Raw genomic sequence first — 23,519 nt, forward strand, 5'->3', positions numbered from 1 at the left:
CAGTAAAAGGGAAGTGGACGCCAGTTCCACATACTTAGGGATTGTATGATTTCATGTATATGTGTGTGTAGGCGTGGGTTCCTGAGTCATTCCAGTCCTTAGACCTTGAGGGGGAATAGCAGTTGCATAATTTCCCCTGTCTTCCTCTACTTCCAAGACCTCTCTGTTCCTCATTAGGGGTTTGAGAAAGTTTTCGGGATTCATGGGAAGGCTGGTTGTATCCGGTGTGCACTGATTCAGGAACCCCCCTCCTTTCCCCCTCCTGGGGCTGCGAATCACAAGCTACCTCACTGTTTGATTCGTCTTTGAACTTTCAACTTCAGGGTGCTCTCTTATTTTACTTCCAACATATTCATTAATATCCATCGTGAAAAAAGTGGATTTACTTCCGTTGTCATTTATTGTGCAATGTGTGTGTTTCTGCTGCAAGGTTATGTTTTATTTTAGCACCACTGCTATATTTAGCAGAGACCCAGGTTTTTCAGTGACAGAATATGAGAGATCCTTTGCAGCTTGGAATATGTTTCCGGAGATAGCCAAGAATACAGTATTTCCATTTTAAATTTCACAATTCATATGGGCCACTTGTTATTGTCGACATTAACTGAATTATTTGTGTAATTTAGCATAACAATCCCAACTCAAGGTCGACTTCTGGGCTTTTTCTGGAGCCTTCAATCATATTGAACGGTCTTCATCTGTCGATGGAGTTTGCTTGGTTGTCTTGGAAATGGATCTTTTAACATGGAGGTTTAGTAGTTCTTGGGATTTCATCTTATCTCATTTAGGACTTCTTATCTGTGTTGGCCTTAAGGTTAGGCACCAAAGTTCATTCTTGATCTTGACATTAGAAGTTTGAGGCCACAGGTTTTTATGCCTCCGTGCCAGAGGCAGAGGCATTATATGTTTTTGGGTTGTCTGTCTGTTCCATTCTTGTGAACACAATATCTTGCAACGTCTTGACAGTTCTATTAGACTCATCAATACTCCTACATACTTTTTACTGATAATGGTGAACATGGTAAACATTAAAAATTAAACCTAATTTTGGGTCAAAGTGCCACCGTACCTATGTACAGGCTCACGGCACACAGTCTCATCAAACTACTTTTTTCAAGACCAAGAAGTTAACTTCTCATGCCAAATAAAGTTATTTGTAGGATATTTGTTTTCATCGTCTTTAACAATGATGTCACTCCTTTGTAACATGCATACTCTTTTAAAAAAAAAAAAAGTTAACTAACTACTTAAAAATTCAGATTAAGGAGTTTTGTGCATTGATGCTGAATTTTTCAAGAGAAAATCATAATGAATCTAATAATTAATTATTTTTGCCACCCGAAGGCGTAGCTGCTGAACTGATGGATGTTGTTATCCACTGAAGTGTCTGTTTAAAGTTCTTCTCAAGTGTGATCCATCTTATAGGCTACCATCCTTGATTATCATGCTGCTGGCCATATCCACCTAACCATGCCTTACATCCATCCTGCTCTGAACATTGTAAATTAACTGAAGGCTTTCTGTGTCTGCCGTAGCTAACCAAATTTTCTGTTGGTGGGTTCCACCATGTGAATAAGAAAACACTTTTCAGCAGATCCTGTAGCATTAAAGGGACTAATGACATGCAAACTCTGCTGGATAGAAATATCTACATTTTCCACAGCAGGGTACAGACTGTGGTTAGTCTCTCACAGGGAAACTTTGAAACCAGATGGAGCCTATCCCACACAAAACATCATGAAAAGAGCAGGGGGAGGAGTAGGAGGAGGAGGGCGATGGGGATTTGAGACAAATGCTGATGTACTTGGCAGGTTTCCATGTTTGGATTTATTGGGGGGGTTTATTAACATCACCAAACACATCCCCACGTTCACACGGCTCACATAGCAGAAGCTCCTGTATAGTACTTCTCTGCAGGGGTAACTCATTTCTTCTTTGGGTTTCAGTAATAAGATTGAGTCAATCGGTCGTTATTGTTTCCTGGTAGAGTTGTTGGAGATAAAGGAGCCAGCAAAGGGGCTGGGACCTACTGACTCAATGTTAACTCCATAAAGAGTGTCATGGACAGTTGGCTCTGCATGTCTGTTCCTAAGGCATTTCTAATATTTGAGTAGCCTCAGGCTACTTCCGCTGAACACTCTCCCACTCACACATGCTCCCACATTACAAGATTGATGTAGTGTGTCTTGGGCTTCGGGGCAAGTTATGAGCTCAGGATGTCTTTTTACCCACAACAGCACTGACAGGTGGTGACAGGCCATTTTGAAACGATTTGTGAGTAATGTTCAGGCCAAAACTGCAACAGCAGGACTCTGTGCACCTCTGAACAAGCTCTTAATGTTACATCCTGTCAACAGGGGGCATACAGGTGAAGGGAACGTTACAAAACATGCTCTATTATGCAGACGTCTACATTTTTCACAGTTTATGAGCCTGTGGCACAGTGTCTCTGATATACACTGAGTTTGGACAGTTGTGAGCTCACATGAAATAAATATTGTTCATGGTTTGTAGCAAGTCAGTTCAACACAGTAAAGGTATTTCTGAATTACCTTTTATAGAAGACAATAATATTTGATAAGATTCCTCAAAAGGCTGCTCTTCCCAGGGAATTATCCTGTGGTGGAAATGCGCCTTTTTAGTAAAATTAAAGGCACCCACAAACCTTTGTAGCTACAGTCATAAAAGTGACAGATATAAATTGTAGGACTTAATTTAAAGGTAAAATGGCTTCTATGTAGTCAGCTCATAGTGACTTTAGGACTTAGAAGTGTTTGTGTATGGTAGATACATCATTTAAATTTCATACATTTCATAGTCAAAAATAAGCGTGCATGTTGTTCTCATTCCAGCGTACACCCAGATTCAGCCACACTCTTTGGTACAGCAGCACAAGCAGCAGCAGCAGCAGTTTGTGGTCCATCAGAATCAAGGATCGCAGAAGACTACTGGCCAGCTGCTGCAGACAGCCTCCATCCAGCCATCACAGCACCCTATCCCTGTGCTGCCCAAACCTGCTCCACACCAGCCCTCTACACCCAGCCAGCAGGCCACCATCTTCCACTCCACCATCAGCCCCCATGCCCTCCACTCTTCCCTCAGCCATGCCAAAGCTCAGCCCGTCCAGCTTACTGCCATCAACCTTCAAATACAGCCAACGGTGAGTACAGTTACACACACCAAGGTCTCAACAACTGAACATTTGACCAACTTGGGTTTTGTTTAGTTATATCAAACTGTTGCTAATATCAATGATAAAGTAAAAAACTTTGGAAAGACCAAAAAGGTAAATCTAAGGGGGCAGTGTAAGTACAGGCAGGAAGTTGGAGCATGATTAGACAGGCACTACTTAACATCCTGACTTTTTATGTCGGTCACATCCTTGAATTTGGTATTTTGAAAGTGGTGACCAACAAGACAAAAACTACTGTTCCAACAACACCCACAGTATCCATTTCAGTTCCAAGACATACATGTTGAGAAGGACTCTTCTGAGTTTGGGAATCCTGGTGTAATATTTTCCCACTGGTGTGCTATTTTCCAAACCTAATGGTTTTCAATTTTTGAGTCACTGACATTAAAAGTACTAACAGCCCCTGATGTGTCTCTTCATGACTCAGATGTATGTTCTAACGTTTTTCCCTCTATCTTTTGATCCTAATGAATATCTAAGGCCTCTCGGCTGGTTCAGGACAGTAAAGATAAGCCAACCTCATTGGTGGTGAGAGAGACGTGTCCAACCCCTTCCACACAGCAACAACAACAGCAGCAACAACAGCAGCAACAACAGCAGCAGCAGCAGCAGCAGCAGCAGCAGCAGCAACAGCAGCAGCAGCAACAGCAACAGCAACAGCAACAACAACCACAACCTGCACCTTTGCCGTCACAACCCTCCAAGCCTGTAGAGCAGCCCAAGGTTGACACAGCTATACCAGCTGTTCAGTCACAAGGTAATAATTCAGCAGTTTTAAAACTGTGTGTTAATGACATCTTTTCACCTTGACACAGAAAATATAGCTTTATCTCTGCACTCCTCCTTGTCAACTCTTGCAATCTTCAGTGGAGGAAAAGAAAATCAATGCTGATATTTACTTGTATTTCAGCACATGTTGTGCCTGCAGCTCATTTAGTTTCACTGTTCCTTGTCTCATATTGCTCTGTTGCCGTCTGTTGTCAATCAAACGCCCAAAAAAGCCCTGGACAGCCGTGGACAGCCCTGTGAAAAAACAATTTCAAGTAAATGGAGAAACAAAGAAATGGATACGGTAATGTACCCACACTGATAATGGACGTTTTATTGTTTTGATTATTTATAAACAGATACTTACAAATGATAGTGGGCACTTTTTGGCACATACCGTTTTCTGTTGCAGTGTGTGATATTGGTCTGCTAGCAGTGAGCAGGGAATGTCATGGTTCACACCCATTACATACATGAAGTGGGCAAAAAGTGACAAACATGTCACATCCCACTAACTCTCTGACAAAGTGTCAACAAAACTTCAAAATGTGTCACAAGCGCTGCTATCCTATTGTACAGGCTAAAAACTGCATTGCACTACGTTGGCACACAAGTACGCTGCTTTTCGCAGTTAATTTTTTCTGAGTTTTAATGTTTAACGAAAAAAATAAGAAAAAACACATCATCTGGATTTATTCACATTGTCAGCAGGGAGTGTTTCCTTATTTTCTTCTATGACATTTTAAAAACACGTTTCTTTTAACATGTTACTTGCTGTGGGGATGTGACTGATGACTACTCAGTCATTGAACAGCTTTTGTCCATTAGAGAGTGTCTTAGCCCGGCTTGTGTAATACATATATGACGGATGCTTGGAAGAATGAAAGTTTCTAAACTTTGGAAAAACAGTTGTGATATTCTGGACTAAAGCATATGTAAGTAATGAAATGTGGGTGGATGGTTCAAAAAAATCCCAGAAATGCTGCCTCATCAAATTTATTTTAGTATTGCTGTGTTTTCTACTTATTGTGCACATTTTGTCAGCCAGGTGATTTGGATAAAAGGGATAAAGACAGTTCTGATAAGTGATTTGACTCACATGGTCAGTAGGTTTGAGATGCTGTAAGTGGATGATCATGCAGCAGCTATATTCTTCTTGCTGAGCACAAATTATTTTTGTGTATTTTATAAATGTGGACGTGGATCAGTTTCTATAGTTATATTCCTCCTAAATGGTTGGAAACTGTGCTAATGCTGTGTTTCTTGTAAAATGAAACATTCTTCAAACCACAAATTACTGTTTATGGGCAATGAGTTTGGGTGTGATGTGCTGTGGAGGTGAACTGCTCACCACCAGAGCAGGAAACTATTTTGGTAATCCACTGTCTGCTGTTGACTGCTAAGATAACATGTAGCAAAAGTTTCAGCATTTTTACCATAGAAAAAACGGGCATTTAAAGAAAAAGCCTCCAGACAAAAGCTAGTTTGTTCGCTTGGTCAAACTTCCACCATGCTCTATGCTAACAGACATTCAGAGAAACTGTCACTTGTCTTTGAAAGGTTTAAATAGAGGCATAGAAATAAAGTAGAAGGATAAATGAGCCCTTAGTGGGGTTGGCAGCAAGGAAGTTCTTGATATAGGCAGGCACATCTAGGTATTTTGTTGTAGTTGGCCTGGCAGCTAAAAATCCAGATGTTTGTTCCTGTAATGACAGCTGTCAAAATCGCACCACTGTGCTCCATTAAAACACTCAAAATCTGAGAACAAGCTGAGCCACTGAGCCACAAAATAAATAAAGATAGTGGTTAGTTTCAGTTTCAGTCTGTAACAGCTGCAGTGAACAAAACGAGTAAACAGTTGTTTTGCATCTGTTTCAGTGACATTGACGCTTCCACAGTGTTGCTGTTAGTTTGTAATATTTTAAGTTAATGAGCATCTTTCTAAATCCTGTCCAGATCTTACTGCTACAAAAGATTCACACTGACGTCCTCTCTCGGTACCTGAAGTTTGCACTATAAGTTGTATAATTAAAGAATAAAATAGAATAAAAATAAATATTGTATAAAGACAGCTATAAGTGACTGTCTTATATTTATAACACCTGCTTCTCAGTACTGTCTGTAATAAAGAGGCATCGGACCCGCAGATGAACAGTTACCTGATGGTGTTAAAAGCATACAAAGATGAACTCAGTTGGCAGTTTATTACGAACACCTATCTAAAACAAATGCAGTAAAATACAACTGTCCTGGAATGAATCCAACCTCCATGAAAGTTATAAAAGTCAGAGAGTAGTTTCAGAGAGATGTTGATTCTACTGTTCATCTGTAATCTCGGAGGCTGCAGTTTGTGATGACCCTCAGGACACCTCACCTCGGGCACCAAAGTGTCCAGAGACAACCCTGTGTGCGGGCCCCACATTTGTGTGCTACGCCACTGCGCTAATGTGTTAGTTTATTTGACGCTTTAATTACTTCTCATAGAGGAAGAAATTGGTTTTAGTCGCTGGGATAAAAAGAAAGAAGAAAGAAAAAAAGGAAATATTTCGTTCACGGTTGAAACATGTCGACATGCTGCAGCAGCCTTGGGAGGATTAGAGCTGGCAGCGTTAGCTGCTGTGGGAGGAAACAGGGAGGCGGACCCTGGTTCAAAGCCTCACATTAACGGGTCTGAAGCGGCGCTGCAGCTTAAACCCAATCAGTCACAAACAGCAGCATCAGGTCGATGTGTGTCTGTCGGATCATTGGAGCAACAAACACAAACCAAACCGCACATGTTTTGTGTCTGAAAGGAGCGGAAGTTGGCGCGGTAAGAAAACTCTTCTCATTCAGCACTGAGGCTTTTAAGATGACAAAGCATGGCGGCTGGATGTTTACTTTCGCTTTGTTGATAATACGACCAGACGTTGTTGTGATGTTAGGAGTGATACATGATGGATTTACTGCCTGTTACGGACCGTCAGGCTGCCAGTAGGTCACCTCAAAATGTATTGTTGTCTATTGTTAGACCATCAGTGGATAACTGATCTCATATCAGCAGATAACTATAATATGATAATTAAGCATTTACCTCGCATTACATAACGTTATAAGCATATGTAGCTTCGTATCTGATGCTTCAGTGTTATAATATGTTATCATCTGACAAACCATTTGATTTCAATGACAAAATAAATTATTCATCTTGTATCTCAAAAGTTTATAGATTTTTTTATTTTTTTTATTTTTTACCAGTTTTATTATGAGGATCAAATTTGTAATTCCAATAATAAAGGTGGGTAAACTGGGATTTAACTTCCTCCACATTGCTGGTGTAAAAAGGTTTCTTAACTGTAATTTCATTATGAACTGCAGCTAATAATGCATTTTATTATTGATTTATCTGCTGATTGTTTTTCTCGATTCATTTGATCTAAATCTTGACATAATGTTTGATATTTTTGTAAAAAAAATAAAATAATTACGATCACTTATGGCAAGGAAATTATCAAATGTTTAGGTTGAGATGTGTGGCTTCTTGCTTTAAAAATGACTGAAATGATTAATTGGCTGATTATGTCTACCTTCATTCAAACCTAGGAGTGATCATTTTTTTCTTGTACAGTAACTGGATGGTGTTGTATTAATTTCTTGGTCAGGAGGGGGCTCAACCAAGAGGCAGAGTGCTGCACCTGGGACTCCACCTCCAGCCATGACCTCAGGAAATGAGAACGAGGCGCCCAGCGTGACGGGTAGCACGCCGCAGAACGGGGAGAACAAACCACCCCAAGCAATCGTCAAGCCCCAAGTCCTCACACATGTCATCGAAGGCTTTGTCATCCAGGAGGGAGCCGAGCCGTTCCCAGTCTGTGTAAGTGCCCGATCTCAGCTTTACCAGCAGAGAAACATGATAAACAACCCAGGGCCGCCACCACCACTCTCCAGTGCACATGCCTGCAGGGACCTGTCAGCAGGCAAACACAAGCCCTCCGTTACTACTAGTAATGACAGCTCACAGCTTGTGTTTGATTCAGTCATTAATTATAGTGAGGGAGGACTATGTAGCTGTGAAGCAGTACAGATGGATGACGTTGTGCGTACAATGAGCCACATCGAAATGTCTCATGTCTCTCAATGCATCAGAATCCTTCTTTAATCTGTCATCTCCCTTAAATATGATTTAACATCTTATAATGATTATGCAGTGTATCAATAGGTCTGTTGTTGGCATTTATATCATTGCATCTTTATTAATCGCGAAAAAACAAAAATGTTAAATTGTTAATTTCGTTAAGGCAGCATAATGGTTCGTGATTTCTAGACTTTGGGCTCACTGCCTCCTACTGGACATTTGGTGTAAATGCACTCTATATTTACATGCATACAGGTCTGAACAAACACAAATAATGTAGTTCATATTCAGCATGAAATGTCAAATTGTCTACATTGCAGCAACATTCAACTAGGGTTTTAAGTGAAGACTGCTTTTATTATTGATTGGTGTTTAATTTATGATATTTAAAATATCTTAATCATGCCATCTAAATATTGCTTGTTTTTTCTGAACAACAGTCCACATCCAAAAGATATTAAGTTCAAAATGTTGTGAAACAGAAAACAGCAAGTCTTCATATTTGTGAGGCTGGAACCAGTGAATTTCTGGCATAAGTCCCAGAATATATTGTCAAAACTGTTGTTGATCAACTCACAGTTTCTAGAACTACTTTGAATCCATTAATTAAAATCGGGTTAATTGTGAAAGTGTCTACATAAATCTGTAAAATGGAAACAAACACAAAAAAGTCCATCACAAATTCCCACAGCCCATGGTGACATCATAAAATGTCTTTGTTTGGTCCTAACGAAAGTCCCAAACCCAGAGATATTCCGGTTACTTTCATAGAAGAGTAACAAAACAAAAAAATGGGTTAATTAAAAAAAAAAAAAAATTGATGTTAAAATAGATTCCATTTAAGTTTCTCTTGATTAACTAATCAAATAATTGGCTAGTAGCTTCAGTTCTTAAAGATATACACGTGTAAAGTAGTCTCAGCACTTCAGTTTGCTGCTGTGATGGTGTTCAGATGAAACAGCCTTGTTTCCATCGTTCCTTATTCCCAGAGCTCCTACTGTTTAATTTTGGTACAATTGTGAATATTTTTCTACCCGACACCAGGTGGAGCGTCTGCCCATTCTTATTGACAGCCCAAAGAAGCTGGATCATCAGCTCTCCTCAGACCCTGACAAAACTCCGGTCAGCAACGCAGCAAACACAGACTCTGAGCCAGAGGACATGAACCAGCCAGGTGAGACTGAAAGAATTTGACAAGTACAATAGGTTGTGTATCAGTTTGTGGTGGTGTATGGCTCCATCTTTTTATTTTTTTTATTTTTTACATAACTCCGTCAGTGGTGCTCTTATTTGTGGTTAATTAACTTTAAAGTCAGTCCTTGTTTTCTGGATCATTTTCTTTGTTAAGCTTGTAATAAAATGTGTTCTGTCCATGCAAACTTTCCAAACTTAAAAAGACAAACAAAAAAGAAAAGGACCAAAAAGAGTGCAGAGAATGTGCAAATCAGCTGTTAGAAAACTACACTTAAAACTTAAATCTAGGTCAATCCAGTACAACCGCCATGCCACATATTCTACCTCTTATGAAGCTTATAATGTTCTGTTTTAATACAACTGTATGTTTATTAATGAGGCTACAGTTAGTGGTGGTGTTTTACTAGACTGTATTATATCTAAATGTGTTTCTAATAATGCGGCAAAACACGTCTCACAGTTGTGTTGTCCAGTACAACACAACTGCTCATAGTCTCTCTGACCTGTCGATGAAAATGGACCATCATTTCCTTTTGTAAAAGTAGGCTTCATGGCTAAGTTGTTGTAGTGGATTGCATTAGATTTCACAGGTGTACCTAATAAAGTGGCCACTGAGTGTATATGGAGTAAATATTTGATATTGTTAGCTAACTGCAGAGTCTGCAAAGTCATTGTTAACACTTTTGGTTTCACACTAAAGAACTACAGCTGCCTTCACATCACAAGTGAGACACATGCAGGAAGTGGCAAACTATCATCATCACCTTTAAACACTTGATCTTATCACTGTAAATAAATAACGGGAAACAGAAAAATGTATTTAATGCAGATCAACGCACCAAAGTGTGCGTTTTTAAATACCATTGATACATTCAAAAACTTGAAGGTTGATGAGTGTATCCTTGTTTGTATTTGGCTGCTTAATGAATGTGCCTCTGTAACACAGAAAGCAGTCGAGTACATAAAGATATGAATTACCCCTACACACTGGGCCTCAACCATCTCCCTGATATCTGCAGCAGATGTAGAAATGTCACTTGAATATTGTGTAATTAACCTCCCCATGATGGAGAATGTTTAGTGTGTGTCTCATGGTTCTACCGTTTCTCCTTCCACAGAAAAAGAACCAGAACCGAAGCTGACATGTGAATACTGCGGCTGGGTCGACTTTGCCTACACCTTCAAGGGCTCTAAAAGATTCTGCTCCGTGGTTTGTGCAAAGAGGCAAGTCCTATAAAACCTTTTGGTTTTATATTTTTCATTTTAACACTTTTTTGCTCCTCCTGTGAATAAAATCTCTGATAATGGACCTTTGTGAACAGGTACAATGTGGGCTGTACTAAGCGGATAGGCCTTTTCCGTCCAGAGAGGAGTAAACCAACAAATCGCTGGCGAAGAAGATCTCAGGGTCGCTCCAGTATAGAGGCTAAGAAGCAGGTACAGACACACACACGTACACACACACACACACACACACACACACACTCACTGCTGGAAAACTTCCTCAAACCCATCACATTCTGCTTCCACTGCACATTTTATACCCTGCACTTTGCACGCCTCATGCTTTTTAATGAATTTAAGCATCATTTGTGTCAGTGCCTAATTATCTCCCTCTGTCTTTAAAGGGTCATTACGTGCTCTATGATCCTTGTCAGCCTTTATTGGTGACCAGCAAAAATGGGAAATAATTAGTAGAGATTTTCTGCCTTCTGCACATGTCACGTAAACATCCACAGCAATTGGATTTGTTATTTTTGCCACGCATCCAATAAACTTTGACACAGGACTTCTACATGCTTCCAGCAGCTCGTCCCCTAGCCTTAAAATATTGAAGCCTGTAACGACACAACAAAGTTACATTAATTAGCTAGAATAATTAAGGAATAAATCTTAAGCAGAGATTTAATATATCATAGTATTTAATGCTGATTATTTTTGTCTCAGGAACAATCTTTCAATGTTTTAAAGCCAACATGTTTTTGAGAGTTTGGTCTGGAATCTCCATTGGGGGGTGCTTTTGTCTCATGTTTGGACCAATAAGTGAGTTTTATAATCTAGAGGGTTCAGCACCTGACAAAGTAATTGCTGAGGCTTTGGTATCGACCCAACACCTCTATCAACTCCCTGTGGGTACATTACAATCGTTTGAAGCTATTTTACAGTATAAATCTCACGTGTTACCCCTTTTATTCTTTGTTGTGACTAACACAATGCCCCAGTAGTGTTTTACTGATGAGCCATTCATTTCTCAAATGCCGAGCCTTGACGTTATACCTGAATGTTTCCCTTTTCAGAAGCTGTCCCCCTCACCACAGCAGACTCAGGGCGGCTCTGTATCCTCACCACATCCCTCACAGCCCAGTCAGGAAGAGTCCAGCCCGTGTTCGGACATGTCCAGCTACGAAGAGCCGCCGTCTCCCCTGTCAGCAGCCAGTTCAGGACCCCTGGCTCCTGCTCCAGCCCCAGCTCAGGTCCCTGTCCACAGGCAGCCAAGCAGGGCCTCGGACCAAGAGGGCTGTGCTGGGAGAGATGCACCTTCACTCTGTCACCGCTTTTTACCCAACGACCCTGCCAAGTGGAACGTGGAAGAAGTTTATGAGTTCATCCGTTCTCTGCCAGGTCAGTGGAGTAAACAGCAGCACCACCACCACCCCTGTTTATTCATAAACACACTCATAAAGCTTTCCACACTGAACCGGCCAGTTTTACAGCTCTGTTTTGCTTATTAATCCAGTTTTACTATGATTAACTGCAGCCTGTACTTCTGTCTCCGCTGTTCATGCAGGTTGTCAGGAGATAGCAGACGAGTTTCGGTCTCAGGAGATTGATGGACAGGCCTTGCTCCTGTTAAAGGAGGACCACCTCATGAGCACCATGAACATTAAACTGGGGCCTGCACTTAAGATCTTTGCACGCATCAACATGCTTAAAGACTCATAGCAGGAAAGTGTGTACGTGCATTGATCTGAGTGCATCTGTATTTGTGTGTGAGAGAGAGAGTGTGAGAGAGAGAGAGAGAGTGTGAGAGAGAGAGAGAAGAGCAGTGTGTAAAACCTTAGCACAGGGCAAAGGATGCATCATTGTAGCACTGACGGCATAGAGCACTGACTGTACTGTGACCTTGCCTTCTCTCCACTGGACTGGTTCCTTTGATACAGAATGTCACAGTAGCTGGACTTGACCCCACAGACTGCTCATATTCAACTGCATCAGCTCAATAACCATGTGATTTTTCTTTTTTTAACTTTGGCTCTTGGGACTGAAGCTGGTTTTACTAGTAGTGGCATGAGCACTTGAATCACACAGACCTGCAGTGTGATATAGAAGCTGTCTGTGTTCACATGCACTCATGGGAGTTAAACAGTTTTTTTACTAGTTAGAAACAATGTAGGCAGTGGACTGAAATGAAATCAGGAGACAGAGTGAGAGCTGTGCCAAATTCCAAAGTGTGGATTCTCGCATTAAATGAGGGAATATCTTTGACTGATGTGGCAGAACGGCCAATTTTTGTATCCGGATATCTGATCTCGATAAGAAACGTAATAATGCAGGTGCAAATGGTTGCAGAACACATTGCAATCACACTGCTATCAGTTCCGCCAGACTAGATTTTGAGGTGGTCTGGCTCACATTGTGATCAGATCTCAGCCAGGAGTAAATGCCAACCACTGGGAGAGAGCGAGATGGGACTGGAAATGAGGGGGGGAAGAGAGAAAAGGGACAACATTCAACAAAGGATGCTCAGGTTTATGGTCAGCACCTTAACCCAGAGGCCGCCAGGGTGCCCTGGTTGGCCGAAAAAAGCAAGGTGAAAGATCACCTAACTAAGTTTCTTCTTGCTATCTCAAGTTGCCCGTCACAAAGCTACACACGACCCCTTCCTCTGTAAAGGAAAAGTAAGTAGAACGATGGAACAACAGGATTGCTCTCACGTGCCTTGCTGTATACCCATTTTTAATTGTAAGATCTGATCATGATGCAGGCAGAATTAAGATAAGAGCACATATTAACACCAGGTGTGGTTGCAGGCGGCGCCTAGAGGCCTTTATCAAATGTCATTAACCAGATAAGACATGTAAACACAGATTCCATGATAAAAGCAGGTGTAAATGTGGCAGTTCAGTTCAGTGGAGAACATAAGGCTGAAAGAAAGGGCTGTGCCAAAGTGTACTACCTGTTCAATTGTGTCGAGGTTGGCTCATGCTGCAAAACAGTCGTTGCTGAACTGAGGCATTAAGACACACGAGTGAAGTCTGAATTTATTATTATATTATTAGACATGTCATTTGTACCGTTTTGCTAGTGTGTGAATGAGAGAGAAATTACTCTGTGTTGCTGGGAACAGAAGATTGCATTCATTAATTTGCTCATTTTTATTCAGTAGATGCTCCTTTGCCTTTTCTCACAATAAGACTCTCACCACTCTTGAATACAAAGCTTGAATGCAGAGAAACCGTCTAAGCAGCTTCTTTTGTGACATTGATTTTCCTTTCATGAGGAACTCGCCAGTTTTCTCCTGTAGATTTAAACTGCTTGCAAATGATTTTTTTCTCTGTTGCCACTTTTTCAAAATGATTTACGAAAATGTGACATCGATGTCTTGTCTCAGTTTCATAGGACGCTAAATTATCCAAGGAGCAATTCAGGTATGCTGCGCTCTGCACAGCCCTGCTTTTGGCACTTATTTTCTTTTTCATTTGCTTTAATCTTATGAGACACCTAAAGTGAGAATGGCATTTGTGCAGTAATTCAAACAAGTTTATTTGTACATAGCAGCTCAAGTGAGGAAAGAGACTGACTGTAACTAAGTGTGAAACTGTCTTTTTTTTTTTTTTTTTTTTTTTTTAAGTTATCCCTGTTATTTTAAAACAGAAATTTAATGGTGTTCAATATTTTGAAATATGCAAATATATAAATATCATGGCCTGAGAGTTGTTTTTTAAGGTTTCTTTTCTAATGAAAATATGATCATATCTATTTGTGTTTTGTGGCTGTGATGGAAGGTCAACTTTTTTAGATGATGCTTTGTTAAATGCTTGTATTTATCAAAACAGTTTGTTACACAACATTTTGCAATTATACATAATTTGCAGTACAGTTCTGTCTTGGGGCATTTTTTGAGTGTGTCTGCGAGTAAAAAATATTTTTAAGTGTTTTTGGGACAGTCTTACATATTATGTTCATGTACGGATTAACAAAGCTAGGAGGTACCTGTATCCTCTCCTCCATTGATGATTTATTGAGATTGCGGTGGTGGTATTCTGAAGGAAGTATTTATTTTGGAGCTTTGGTGTTACTTTTTATATCCACCGTTCACCTTCTGTATTTGTTATATCTCAGTGCCTTTTGGAAGACATTATTAGTTCCACATTTGTTGGAAACAAAACTACAAAACCACAACGATAATATGTTTGACAGTGTTATAAGATTGAAAGGATAATCTTGTTGCAAATTGTCAGATTTGAAAATCAAGAGCCATCAAATGTTTGATTGTTTCCGTCACTGATCAAGCAAAAAATGCCAACGGTTTTGTCGTTTCAGCACTAAAAATATCCAAATGAGCTGAACTTTATGGATCCTTCACAGTGAGATTAAAGTGTCACGGCATCAAAACAAAGTACAAAACTACACAGTACAAAAAAAGCTTAACTAAAGGTACAATAACATTTCAAGACGGATAGATGAAATGGGAGTATAGTAAATATCTGACTAAAAGCTTAATAAAAAAAAAACATAAATATTCAAACAAATTGTACAAACGTAAATTTAGTAAAATTTGTTGTAAAAATATTTATTCAGACCAAAAATAAAATTTAAATTAATGAATCAGTTTTTAAAATGTGAATACAAATTATCTGACAATTTTTACCACAATATTTCCTAAAGGAAGGGATGTCTTCAAAGCTGTCTTGTTTTTAGAGAATAAAAAGAGAATAAGCAAGTGAAATAACCTATTAAACTACTTGAATATGCATTATAAGCAGTTGTTTTAGAGGTACACACCATGCAAAAACACATAATCAGTAGTAGTTGTGCTCTGGGGTGATTTACTCATTGTGTTCACTTATTTTCACCCTCTGTTGGTTCTCGTTGGTATTAGAAATTCCTAGTTTGTAGAAAACAGGATACTTCCAGTTGTTCACACATAATTGTCGACTGTCTCATACAAAGGACCATTTAAACAAACACACCGACCGTTTTCCCTTTTGTTTCCCGTTAAACACAATGGAGGATTTTTGGGGGGAATAAACGGGGAACAGGTATGGTAAGTTTTGTTTTTTACGGTGGGAGGGGCGGAGATCAGCAGAAACATGCGGTACAAACACGCCCACTGTTTTGATTCAAGAACAGACGGAACCACGAGAAACTAGCGCCCTTTTCATCGATTTACGTGTAAATGTACAAAAGTCAGACGTCTAGTGTTTTTATGCCCACAAATGATGTGACAAACTTGTCGCGAAAACGGGCTTAAATCATATGTAGAAACGTAAACAAAGTCTGTAATTTTTAGACTCCCCCGTAAATTCGTCGAGAATGGTATAGCCCGTGTTTAAACTTGACCGTTGGTGATGTTGCTGTACGTGGATTTTAAACTGTAGGATGAAGCATTGTATCTTACGTCGAATGTAACATTTTAGTCCGTATCGTTTAATTTTTAATCTCCCAGTAGATTAACCGAAATAACAACACCGGGTAAGTTGGGCTCTAAAATGTCATATTTTCACTACAGTGCACTTTTACGCTTCTTCGTAGCTGCTGTATTTTGTGTTCTTTAATCATATGACACATTTTTCATTAAAATGCGGTTAATTTTATGACAGACCAGTGGTGGAGGAAATATTCAGATCCTTCATTTAAGTTCAAGTAGCATTATCACACTGTAACTCATAAGTCCCACAAATGAAAGTGTTTCCTAACTACGTTTTATTAGGAAATAGATGCAAAGAATTTCCATTATTGAAAGAAATATATCGATTAATCGTTTAGTCTTAAAATGTCAAGTGCGAAATGCATGATCACGATACTCAGGAAACATTCAAATGTTTTTTTGTTCTACCAACGGTCGAAAACCCAAATATATAGACTTTACTATGATATAAAATAGAGAAAAGCATACAATTCTCAAAAATAATACTCTGGCACCACAGACATTTTATCTTGAAAAATGACTTGAACAATTGATTGATTATCAAAATGGTTGCTGATTATTTTTCTGTGGATTGACTAATCGACCAATAGTTGCAGCTGTGAGTGTATATATTTAATAATATATGATATACTAATATATAATATAGTTTATCATCAGGTTGTTATTACTCATGCCTTAAGTAGTGTAACTACTTTATATAGGGCTAACTAATTATAATTTTTTTTTTCATTATGAATTAAGGTGCTGGTTATATTCTTCAAATTACTAGTAATTGTAAACAAGGAAAAGCAGTAAATGATCACTTTTGAGAGGATGAAACCATCAAGTACTCTGCATCTGTGTTTGAAAAATTAGTAAAATGATTAATGGATTATTGAAGTGACAATTGATGTTCTGTCAGTTGACTAATTGATTAATCAACAAGGTGTGTTGAGTTGATTAGTTACAGCGCAATTTAAATGTTTAGACTGTTGCCGAAATGCCTAATGAAGGAGACAAAGCGGCTGATGATTCCCCCTCTGACCTTCCCTGTCTGGAAAAGCTTGACTCTCCTACAGGTAAGGAGCTTTATTATAGCAGTTATTGTTTTCAGGCACGTTCAGGGACCATTAGTAATTGAATTATTACCACCATGGCAGTTTTAATTATCTGTGGGTGTGTGTGTCCTGTCTGTGGTGTCAGGGAGCCCACCCACTGCCTCATTATCCAGTCTGATGGAGCTGGAAAATTGCGTTTCCAACTTGAGCCTCGCACATGAGATAGTGGTGAACACAGACTTCTGCTTCAAACCGAAAAGTCCTCCTACAGACAGGCAAGAAAAGCTCTGAAGTGAAGTTGGTTATTCTTGTTTCCAAAAATTAATTGAGAGTTTAGTCTCTTTTTAAGTTGTTTTTCAACCATCTTTCTCTCTGCAGCCTGGAAGGCAGAGTGACGGAGATTGTTCACCGGGCATTTTGGGACAGTCTTCAGGAGCAGCTGAACAGTGATCCTCCAAACTACGATCATGCTGTCATTCTGCTGCAGGAGGTCAAGACTGTAAGTCAGGACATCTGCAGGTCACCAAAGTCACAATGGTTACAAAGCCCATCAACTAATGGGCAGGTGTCAGTTTCAGCAAAAAGTTGAATTAATTCATATATATATTAATTGAACAGGGGGGTAAGTTTACATTAGAGTTATATCAGCCTATATCAGAGACTCAATATAAAAGTTTAATAAGAGCCTTTAAATCTGATAATTAAGAACTGTAATCAAGCTATCATAACATGAATATCTTTGACATTACTGTGCTGTACCTTTTTGGTTTTTACTTAAGTCTTCCTCAAAATTGTCAGTAAACTAATTATTTAGTTATATTAGTATTTAGTATTATTTATTATTTATTTACTGACAATTTCATTCATCACCAATAACAACTAATCTCAGAATGAATTTGTGCACACAACAGTTCAGATAAAATACTAGGACTTTTTGCTTATTATTATTAAAGCAGTTCACAAAATATATAAAGCTAGGTGACAGCTGGTCCATTTCACTCATTGAGTCTAGTGACAGAAGAGTAAATGGAGATGAAGCAGTGACATGTGGCCATTTTTATTTTGACACCTGCAGTGAAAATGATGCCATAAAATCCTTTTAATATGCAGGTCCACCTATTAATAAGGATTAGATTATTAGACTGAACCGCTTTATACTGTATGTATGTGTGGAGGACAAGAATAGACCTTGCAATAATCAGGGGACACAAGCTCAAATGAACACATAAACCTTGAAGGATAAACAGAACTTTTCTAGATGTAAACTTCACTCAATGCAGCGTTCATGTTTCCCATCAGATGCTTCAGTCCCTGCTGCTGCCTGGTCACGTCAGACTGAGATCTCAGCTGGACGAGGTCCTGGACATGGAGCTGATCCGACAGGAGGTCGATCATGGAGCTCTGGACCTTCACAGGCTGGCAGGGTACATCATCAGCACCATGGCGTCTCTATGTGCACCGGTGCGTGACCCAGAGGTCAGAGCACTGAGAGATCTCAAGGACCCTGTGAAGCTGCTGAGGTGAGTAGCAGGATAATACCACCTATACCGAATAAGCTGATGCCTGACATGGGATCAATAAACCCAGGTTTTTGACCCTTATCAGACCTCTGTCATGTAATAATCCTTGTTTGCTGCATTTTAAACGAGCCCAGAGTCTGCAGCCAAATGAATTTCTGCAAGTGTCAATGATAAACAACATTGTTGTAATATATTTATACACTTGCTGAACAGAGTTTAAAACTTGCAAGTGTGGTTTAATGTAATTATTTGTAAATACGCTTCAGGTTAAATACATTTTTTTGTTAGTCTACCTGTTAACGTGATGGAGAGTTGGGGAAATTTCAAGTATATGCTCTACCTCAGGCAGAATAGAGAGCAGGTCCAGTTGTGCATCTACTTTATACTTCGAGTTACGTCCACTGAAAACTAAATGTTGTCAAGCTTTTGCTTTTGTTGCTCTTTTACTTGAACAGCCTCCCACAAAAACTCATATAAAGGGATTTATTCTTTAAAAAAATCAATTTTGTTATTTGTCGATTATACACTTATTTCTCTGTGCTCACATATTATCTTCTCTGTCTATTCCCCTCCATCTGTCCCTTCTTCTGCACTCTCTCTGTTTCAACAAGTATATTATAAAGTTTGCTTGTTTGGTTACAGTTGTTGTTTTTGGATAAAGCATCCCAATAAGTTTCACCTAAAGATGACACCTCGCTCTTCCCTCAGGGAGATCTTCCGTGTCTTGGGGCTGATGAAGACCGACATGGTAAACTTCACCATCCAGAGTTTGAGGCCTCACCTCCTGCAGCAGGCCGTGCAGTACGAGAGGTCCAAATTCCAGCAGATTCTGGACAAGCAGCCGGGTGAGTGTGAGGGACGTCACTCCAGTGTGTTTAAAACTCTAACCTGGCTGCTGCAGTATGACTGATAGATAGTAAAGGTGACTCTGCGAGTGTCAGATTTATGGTCATTGGTCGTTTCACTTTTCAATTTAACAACATTTGACCCTCCTTGATCTAAAGCACCGTCCTACCATTGATCAGCTTCTCATAGAACGGGTGAGGAGCTGCACAGCCGGTCAGTGATGAACTCAGATATTATTCTGTGGAAGTAGAGCTGTCATTAGCTACGTGACAAGGCCCTCGATGCTGACATAGTCATGCTAGCTGGGGTTCTTTCGTGAAAATGTCTATTAATCATGTATTCATGATTCTGTCCTCCAAAATACATTTTGTTAACAAATTAATTAATTTGGCTGAATACTGCTGCATGGAACAATTATTTTAATTATAAAATATTTTCTCTGTGCTTGATTACTCATTTGTTCTATAGAATGTCAGAAAGTAATGAAAAATGTTCCCAGAGCCTGAGGTGATGTCGTCAAACTGCACGTTTTGTGCAACCAACAACAAATATTTACATTTGAGAAGCTCAAACCAGAGAAAAAAAAGACATCATTTTTTCTTTAGTTCAACTAATTGATTAATAAACTAATCAATTCAGCTGTAAAGTACAGTACTATTCTATGATTTCCTTTACTAACAGCTATAATTTAATCTTTGTAGCTGTAAGGAAATGAGAACATTATGTGCTGCAGTTAGAGTCAATCACAAATTGTACACAATTTAACTGATTAACAGACACTTGAAGCCACTACTCACTATTTTCTGTTGAGGAAAACATGACTACTACATCGTCACCCTGGGGATCTGCGGTAATTCAATGACATTGCAGTTTCAATCTAGATTATCATAGTATTTATTCATATATAGTTTGTCTCTGTAATTTTCTATTTTTCCTCAGCTTCTCTGGATAATACCACCGCTTGGCTTCAGACAGCAGCATTAGAAGAGGCGTCGGCCATCAGAGCTCGGTCTGATTCTCCCGGTCCTGACAGCCGAGGTCCCGTCAGCGCCACCGCTGTCCTCAACCGGGCCTACATGCGTCTGCTACACTGGGAACCGCAGGACCAGAAATATCCCGAGGTCAGCTGCAGCCTGCAAAATTACATCACACTTCGCCTTTCACTTGAGTGATATTTTATTGATTATCAGGGAATATTCAGGCTCCCTACGCACTCCTCCTCACCCTGCTGCATATTACAGCATGTGACAACACATTAGTGCTCATGTACTGTTGTAGCACAGTGGTTTCTCAACCTTTTTTGTCACAGACACCCACACGGGCCAGTCAGATGAAATCAAATACCCCCTCATCAACATCAGCCCTTGTGCTTCAAATTCATTTGAACTAATTTTAAACTGGCTCTAATTTGCCAAAATTAATTATATCAAAACAGATATTGTTTGCTTACAATAGTATTCTCTCATTGAACTGTAAATGTTGAAGTTGGTTTGGTCAAGTGTGTACCTGTTATTTAATGGTTCAACTATTTATCCACTGGGTTACTTTTAGCCAACACTTTCAAGCATTTATCCATTTACTAAACTAAAACTTTTTTTATCCATTTCTTTAAACTAGAAATAGCTTTCACAAACTCCCTCGCAACATGTGTTCAGTGTTACAGTTGACTCAATATATGGATTTTTTTTCTACATAATTTTTCTCTTATTATTTGAATTGTCTAAAGTCTTTCCACATATCTCCTGCCAACTGTACAACTACCCCATAGTTGGTAATTACTGGTGTAGATTATCCCAGATTGTCATCATTTGGATACAGCTGTTGGTTTTCTTTGGAGACGCTCATAATTTGTTCTGAAAATTCCCAGTGATTAACCATATGACATGTGACCCTGACATGACTTCCACTCACAGACTGTGCTGATGGACCGAGCCCGCCTGGACGTCCTGGGCCAGCGGCTCCAGGTGCTGGTGCTGGAGGCGTCCGTGCTGCTCCTGATCAACGCTCAGTGTGGGGGCGCCGTTTTCTCCCTGCAGGGGTTTGTAGGTAAACTCAGGCAGTCCGTCACTGCCCTGCTGGAGGGCAGTCACACCAGGTAAGAGGAGGATGTGGTGATGCATGTACTGGCTGTCAAGGGGAACAGGTATTGTATGAGAAGGAAACCAATGGAGGTGACAGGAGGCAACTAGCTTGTCAGAACGGATCCAGATAACCTCATTCTTTCTGTTCACGTCATGATTAGTGCATAAATGTGGAACAGCAGCATGTGATAGCCGAGGTCTGTTCACACACTGGTCCAAGCTGCAATAAAATGTAGAACAGGCTGTTTCTCCCTTAATCACCTTTATTAAAAGGTAATTTTATTTCATCTAAACCTCTCCAGAGACCTAGATGTTATTAACGGCCCTTATTTATTACACTCAATGATTCCCAGAACTATTTGCTCATCAGTTCTTATAAATGGCCCTGTGACTTAATATAATACACATCTAATGAAACCTGCTAGTAATTTGTCTAATGCCGCTTTGTGATGCTACAGGGAAGCTGACCTGAGGGAGGCGCTGCTGGGACTCGGGGAGACGGTACTGCAGCAGGTGAACGAAGCTCTGAGTGACCAGGGAGGAGCAGCGCTGCCTGAGGAGAGCCGGGACCTGCTGAAGGGACAATTATGTGACCTGTGGAAACAAAACAATCCCGTCCGCACACTCATAGGTCAGGACATGAGTCTAAGGGGCCGAGATATATGATTAACAGAAGCACTCAAGTATTTATACTTCAAAATAGTTGCAATAGATTCAGCTCCTGTTAATCAAATAATCAATTGTTTGTGCTCCAAAGCACAACTGGGAAAAATACTATACGCTCACATATTAATTTTTTTCAAGTATTTATTGTTTGATCCCATTTGAATGTAAAGTATTACAGAATTCAGATAAGCTCTGGTTGGTGGTTGTCATTTTTTGTTTAAGATGTGGTTCAGAAAATTCAGACATTTCAGGGTGATTAAAAAAAAAAAAAAAAAAAACTTGATACAGTTTGATCCAGGACAGGTTGTATATTTTGATCTGCATCTTCACTCATTTCACGATTTTCACTCGACAGGAGAAACATGCATTATAATCTCATTTAGTGAGGGTCACCTCTGTCCACATAAATGCTTTTAAACTTGTATGTGTGCTGCTGCAAAAAGCTGACTTCTTTCCTTCTCGATCAAACGTAGGAGAAAGGGTACAGGGCTTCCTCCAGGCCATGCTGCAGGGCGGCCCCGCTAAAAGGAGTCCAGAGCTCCCCGTTCCCCTCAGGCTGGTGATTGCTGAGCTTGCCGAGCTGGGGACGGCCTTTGGGCGAATCGTCCACTTCAACCGAACGGTCTTTGGTCCTTTCTATGCTCCTATCCTCAGGAAACTGCTGTTCCCACCAGGAGAGGCAGAGGCCGGGGAGGACTCACGCTAGACTGAAGGCGACCCCGATGACCTCCGGTGACCTTAACATAAGCTGCCATGTGGCACTGAACATGTAGCTTTAGTGTAAATACAGTGAGGGAGAATGTTAAAGGGAAACCCAGTAGTGAGATGTCAAAATATAAAAACACTTAGCTGCCAAAAAAGGCATCTAAATTAGAGCCGAGAGCATCTTTCTGTTAGTGGATTGATATTTCTGTCTCTTTTGCTTTACAAGAGACATTTATAGCCTCTCGAAAAGGAAATAAGTTTTTAATATTATTATATGAATTTCAAAGGTTATGAATTATTAATAGAGTGCATTTTAACAGCACAAAACATTAAGAAAGAGTTTGTGTGAAAGGAAAGACAGGCGTAGCTTGTTGTGTGTTAATGGGAAAATTCTGCAACAGGCAGATTTAGTCAAAACTAATTGCGAGTCTGAAATGATTTGTTGCCTGGAAAACATCTTTGTTTGGGTTTCACACCGTTCACTCTCAAGATAAACACCCTCAGGAAAAACAAGTACCAAAGAAAATATGCAAATAGTTTGTAAATAACACTGAAGTTGTAAAATGTAGCTTGTTTCTTATCTTTATGTTAACAGATGTTTATGTATAATTTGCCAAAGACAGTATGCACTTTTTCCGATCTCAGTCGATGGTTGTTTTTGTTTATTTTTTTTTCTTTTAAATCCTTTGATCACAAACCAAAAATATACTCAATGTTTCCCCCACGGTAGGTGGTATTAGTGAGGG

The 23,519-nt window shown here is 39.7% G+C and overlaps 2 protein-coding genes across 4 annotated transcripts in view; both read left to right on the top strand.

Moving 5' to 3' along the window:
- Nucleotides 1-14,366, top strand: part of phc2b (polyhomeotic homolog 2b (Drosophila)) — a 34,376-nt gene extending 20,010 nt beyond the window's left edge. For all 3 annotated transcript variants that reach the window (XM_056399648.1, XM_056399654.1, XM_056399641.1), the window contains 8 exons: nt 2,853-3,160; nt 3,674-3,950; nt 7,600-7,811; nt 9,117-9,246; nt 10,385-10,490; nt 10,589-10,703; nt 11,564-11,888; nt 12,055-14,366. In XM_056399648.1, coding sequence (XP_056255623.1) covers nt 2,853-3,160; nt 3,674-3,950; nt 7,600-7,811; nt 9,117-9,246; nt 10,385-10,490; nt 10,589-10,703; nt 11,564-11,888; nt 12,055-12,209 — 1,628 coding nt within the window. In that variant the 3' untranslated portion in view covers nt 12,210-14,366. The remainder of the gene's footprint in view (nt 1-2,852; nt 3,161-3,673; nt 3,951-7,599; nt 7,812-9,116; nt 9,247-10,384; nt 10,491-10,588; nt 10,704-11,563; nt 11,889-12,054) is intronic.
- Nucleotides 14,367-15,174: 808 nt separating this feature from the next.
- On the top strand, nt 15,175-23,268 carry LOC130179458 (T-complex protein 11-like protein 2). The gene is made up of 10 exons (XM_056392454.1): nt 15,175-15,962; nt 16,886-16,976; nt 17,101-17,230; nt 17,334-17,454; nt 18,255-18,475; nt 19,184-19,320; nt 20,261-20,442; nt 21,235-21,416; nt 21,861-22,033; nt 22,542-23,268. The coding sequence occupies exons 2-10, from the start codon at nt 16,898-16,900 to the stop codon at nt 22,772-22,774; spliced, it is 1,458 nt and encodes a 485-aa protein (XP_056248429.1). The 5' UTR covers nt 15,175-15,962; nt 16,886-16,897; the 3' UTR covers nt 22,775-23,268.
- The last annotated feature ends 251 nt before the right edge of the window (nt 23,269-23,519 follow it).

This window comes from Seriola aureovittata, chromosome 2 (genome assembly GCF_021018895.1).
Source record: "Seriola aureovittata isolate HTS-2021-v1 ecotype China chromosome 2, ASM2101889v1, whole genome shotgun sequence".
Taxonomy (NCBI): domain Eukaryota; kingdom Metazoa; phylum Chordata; class Actinopteri; order Carangiformes; family Carangidae; genus Seriola; species Seriola aureovittata.

Excerpts from the sequence above, each read along its gene's own strand:
- LOC130179458 (XM_056392454.1), top strand. The coding sequence starts at position 16,898 with ATGCCTAATGAAGGAGACAAAGCGGCTGATGATTCCCCCTCTGACCTT. Across the intron at positions 20,443-21,234 it reads AGGACCAGAAATATCCCGAG|ACTGTGCTGATGGACCGAGC; the intron begins GTCAGCTGCAGC and ends TTCCACTCACAG. Across the intron at positions 22,034-22,541 it reads TCCCGTCCGCACACTCATAG|GAGAAAGGGTACAGGGCTTC; the intron begins GTCAGGACATGA and ends GATCAAACGTAG.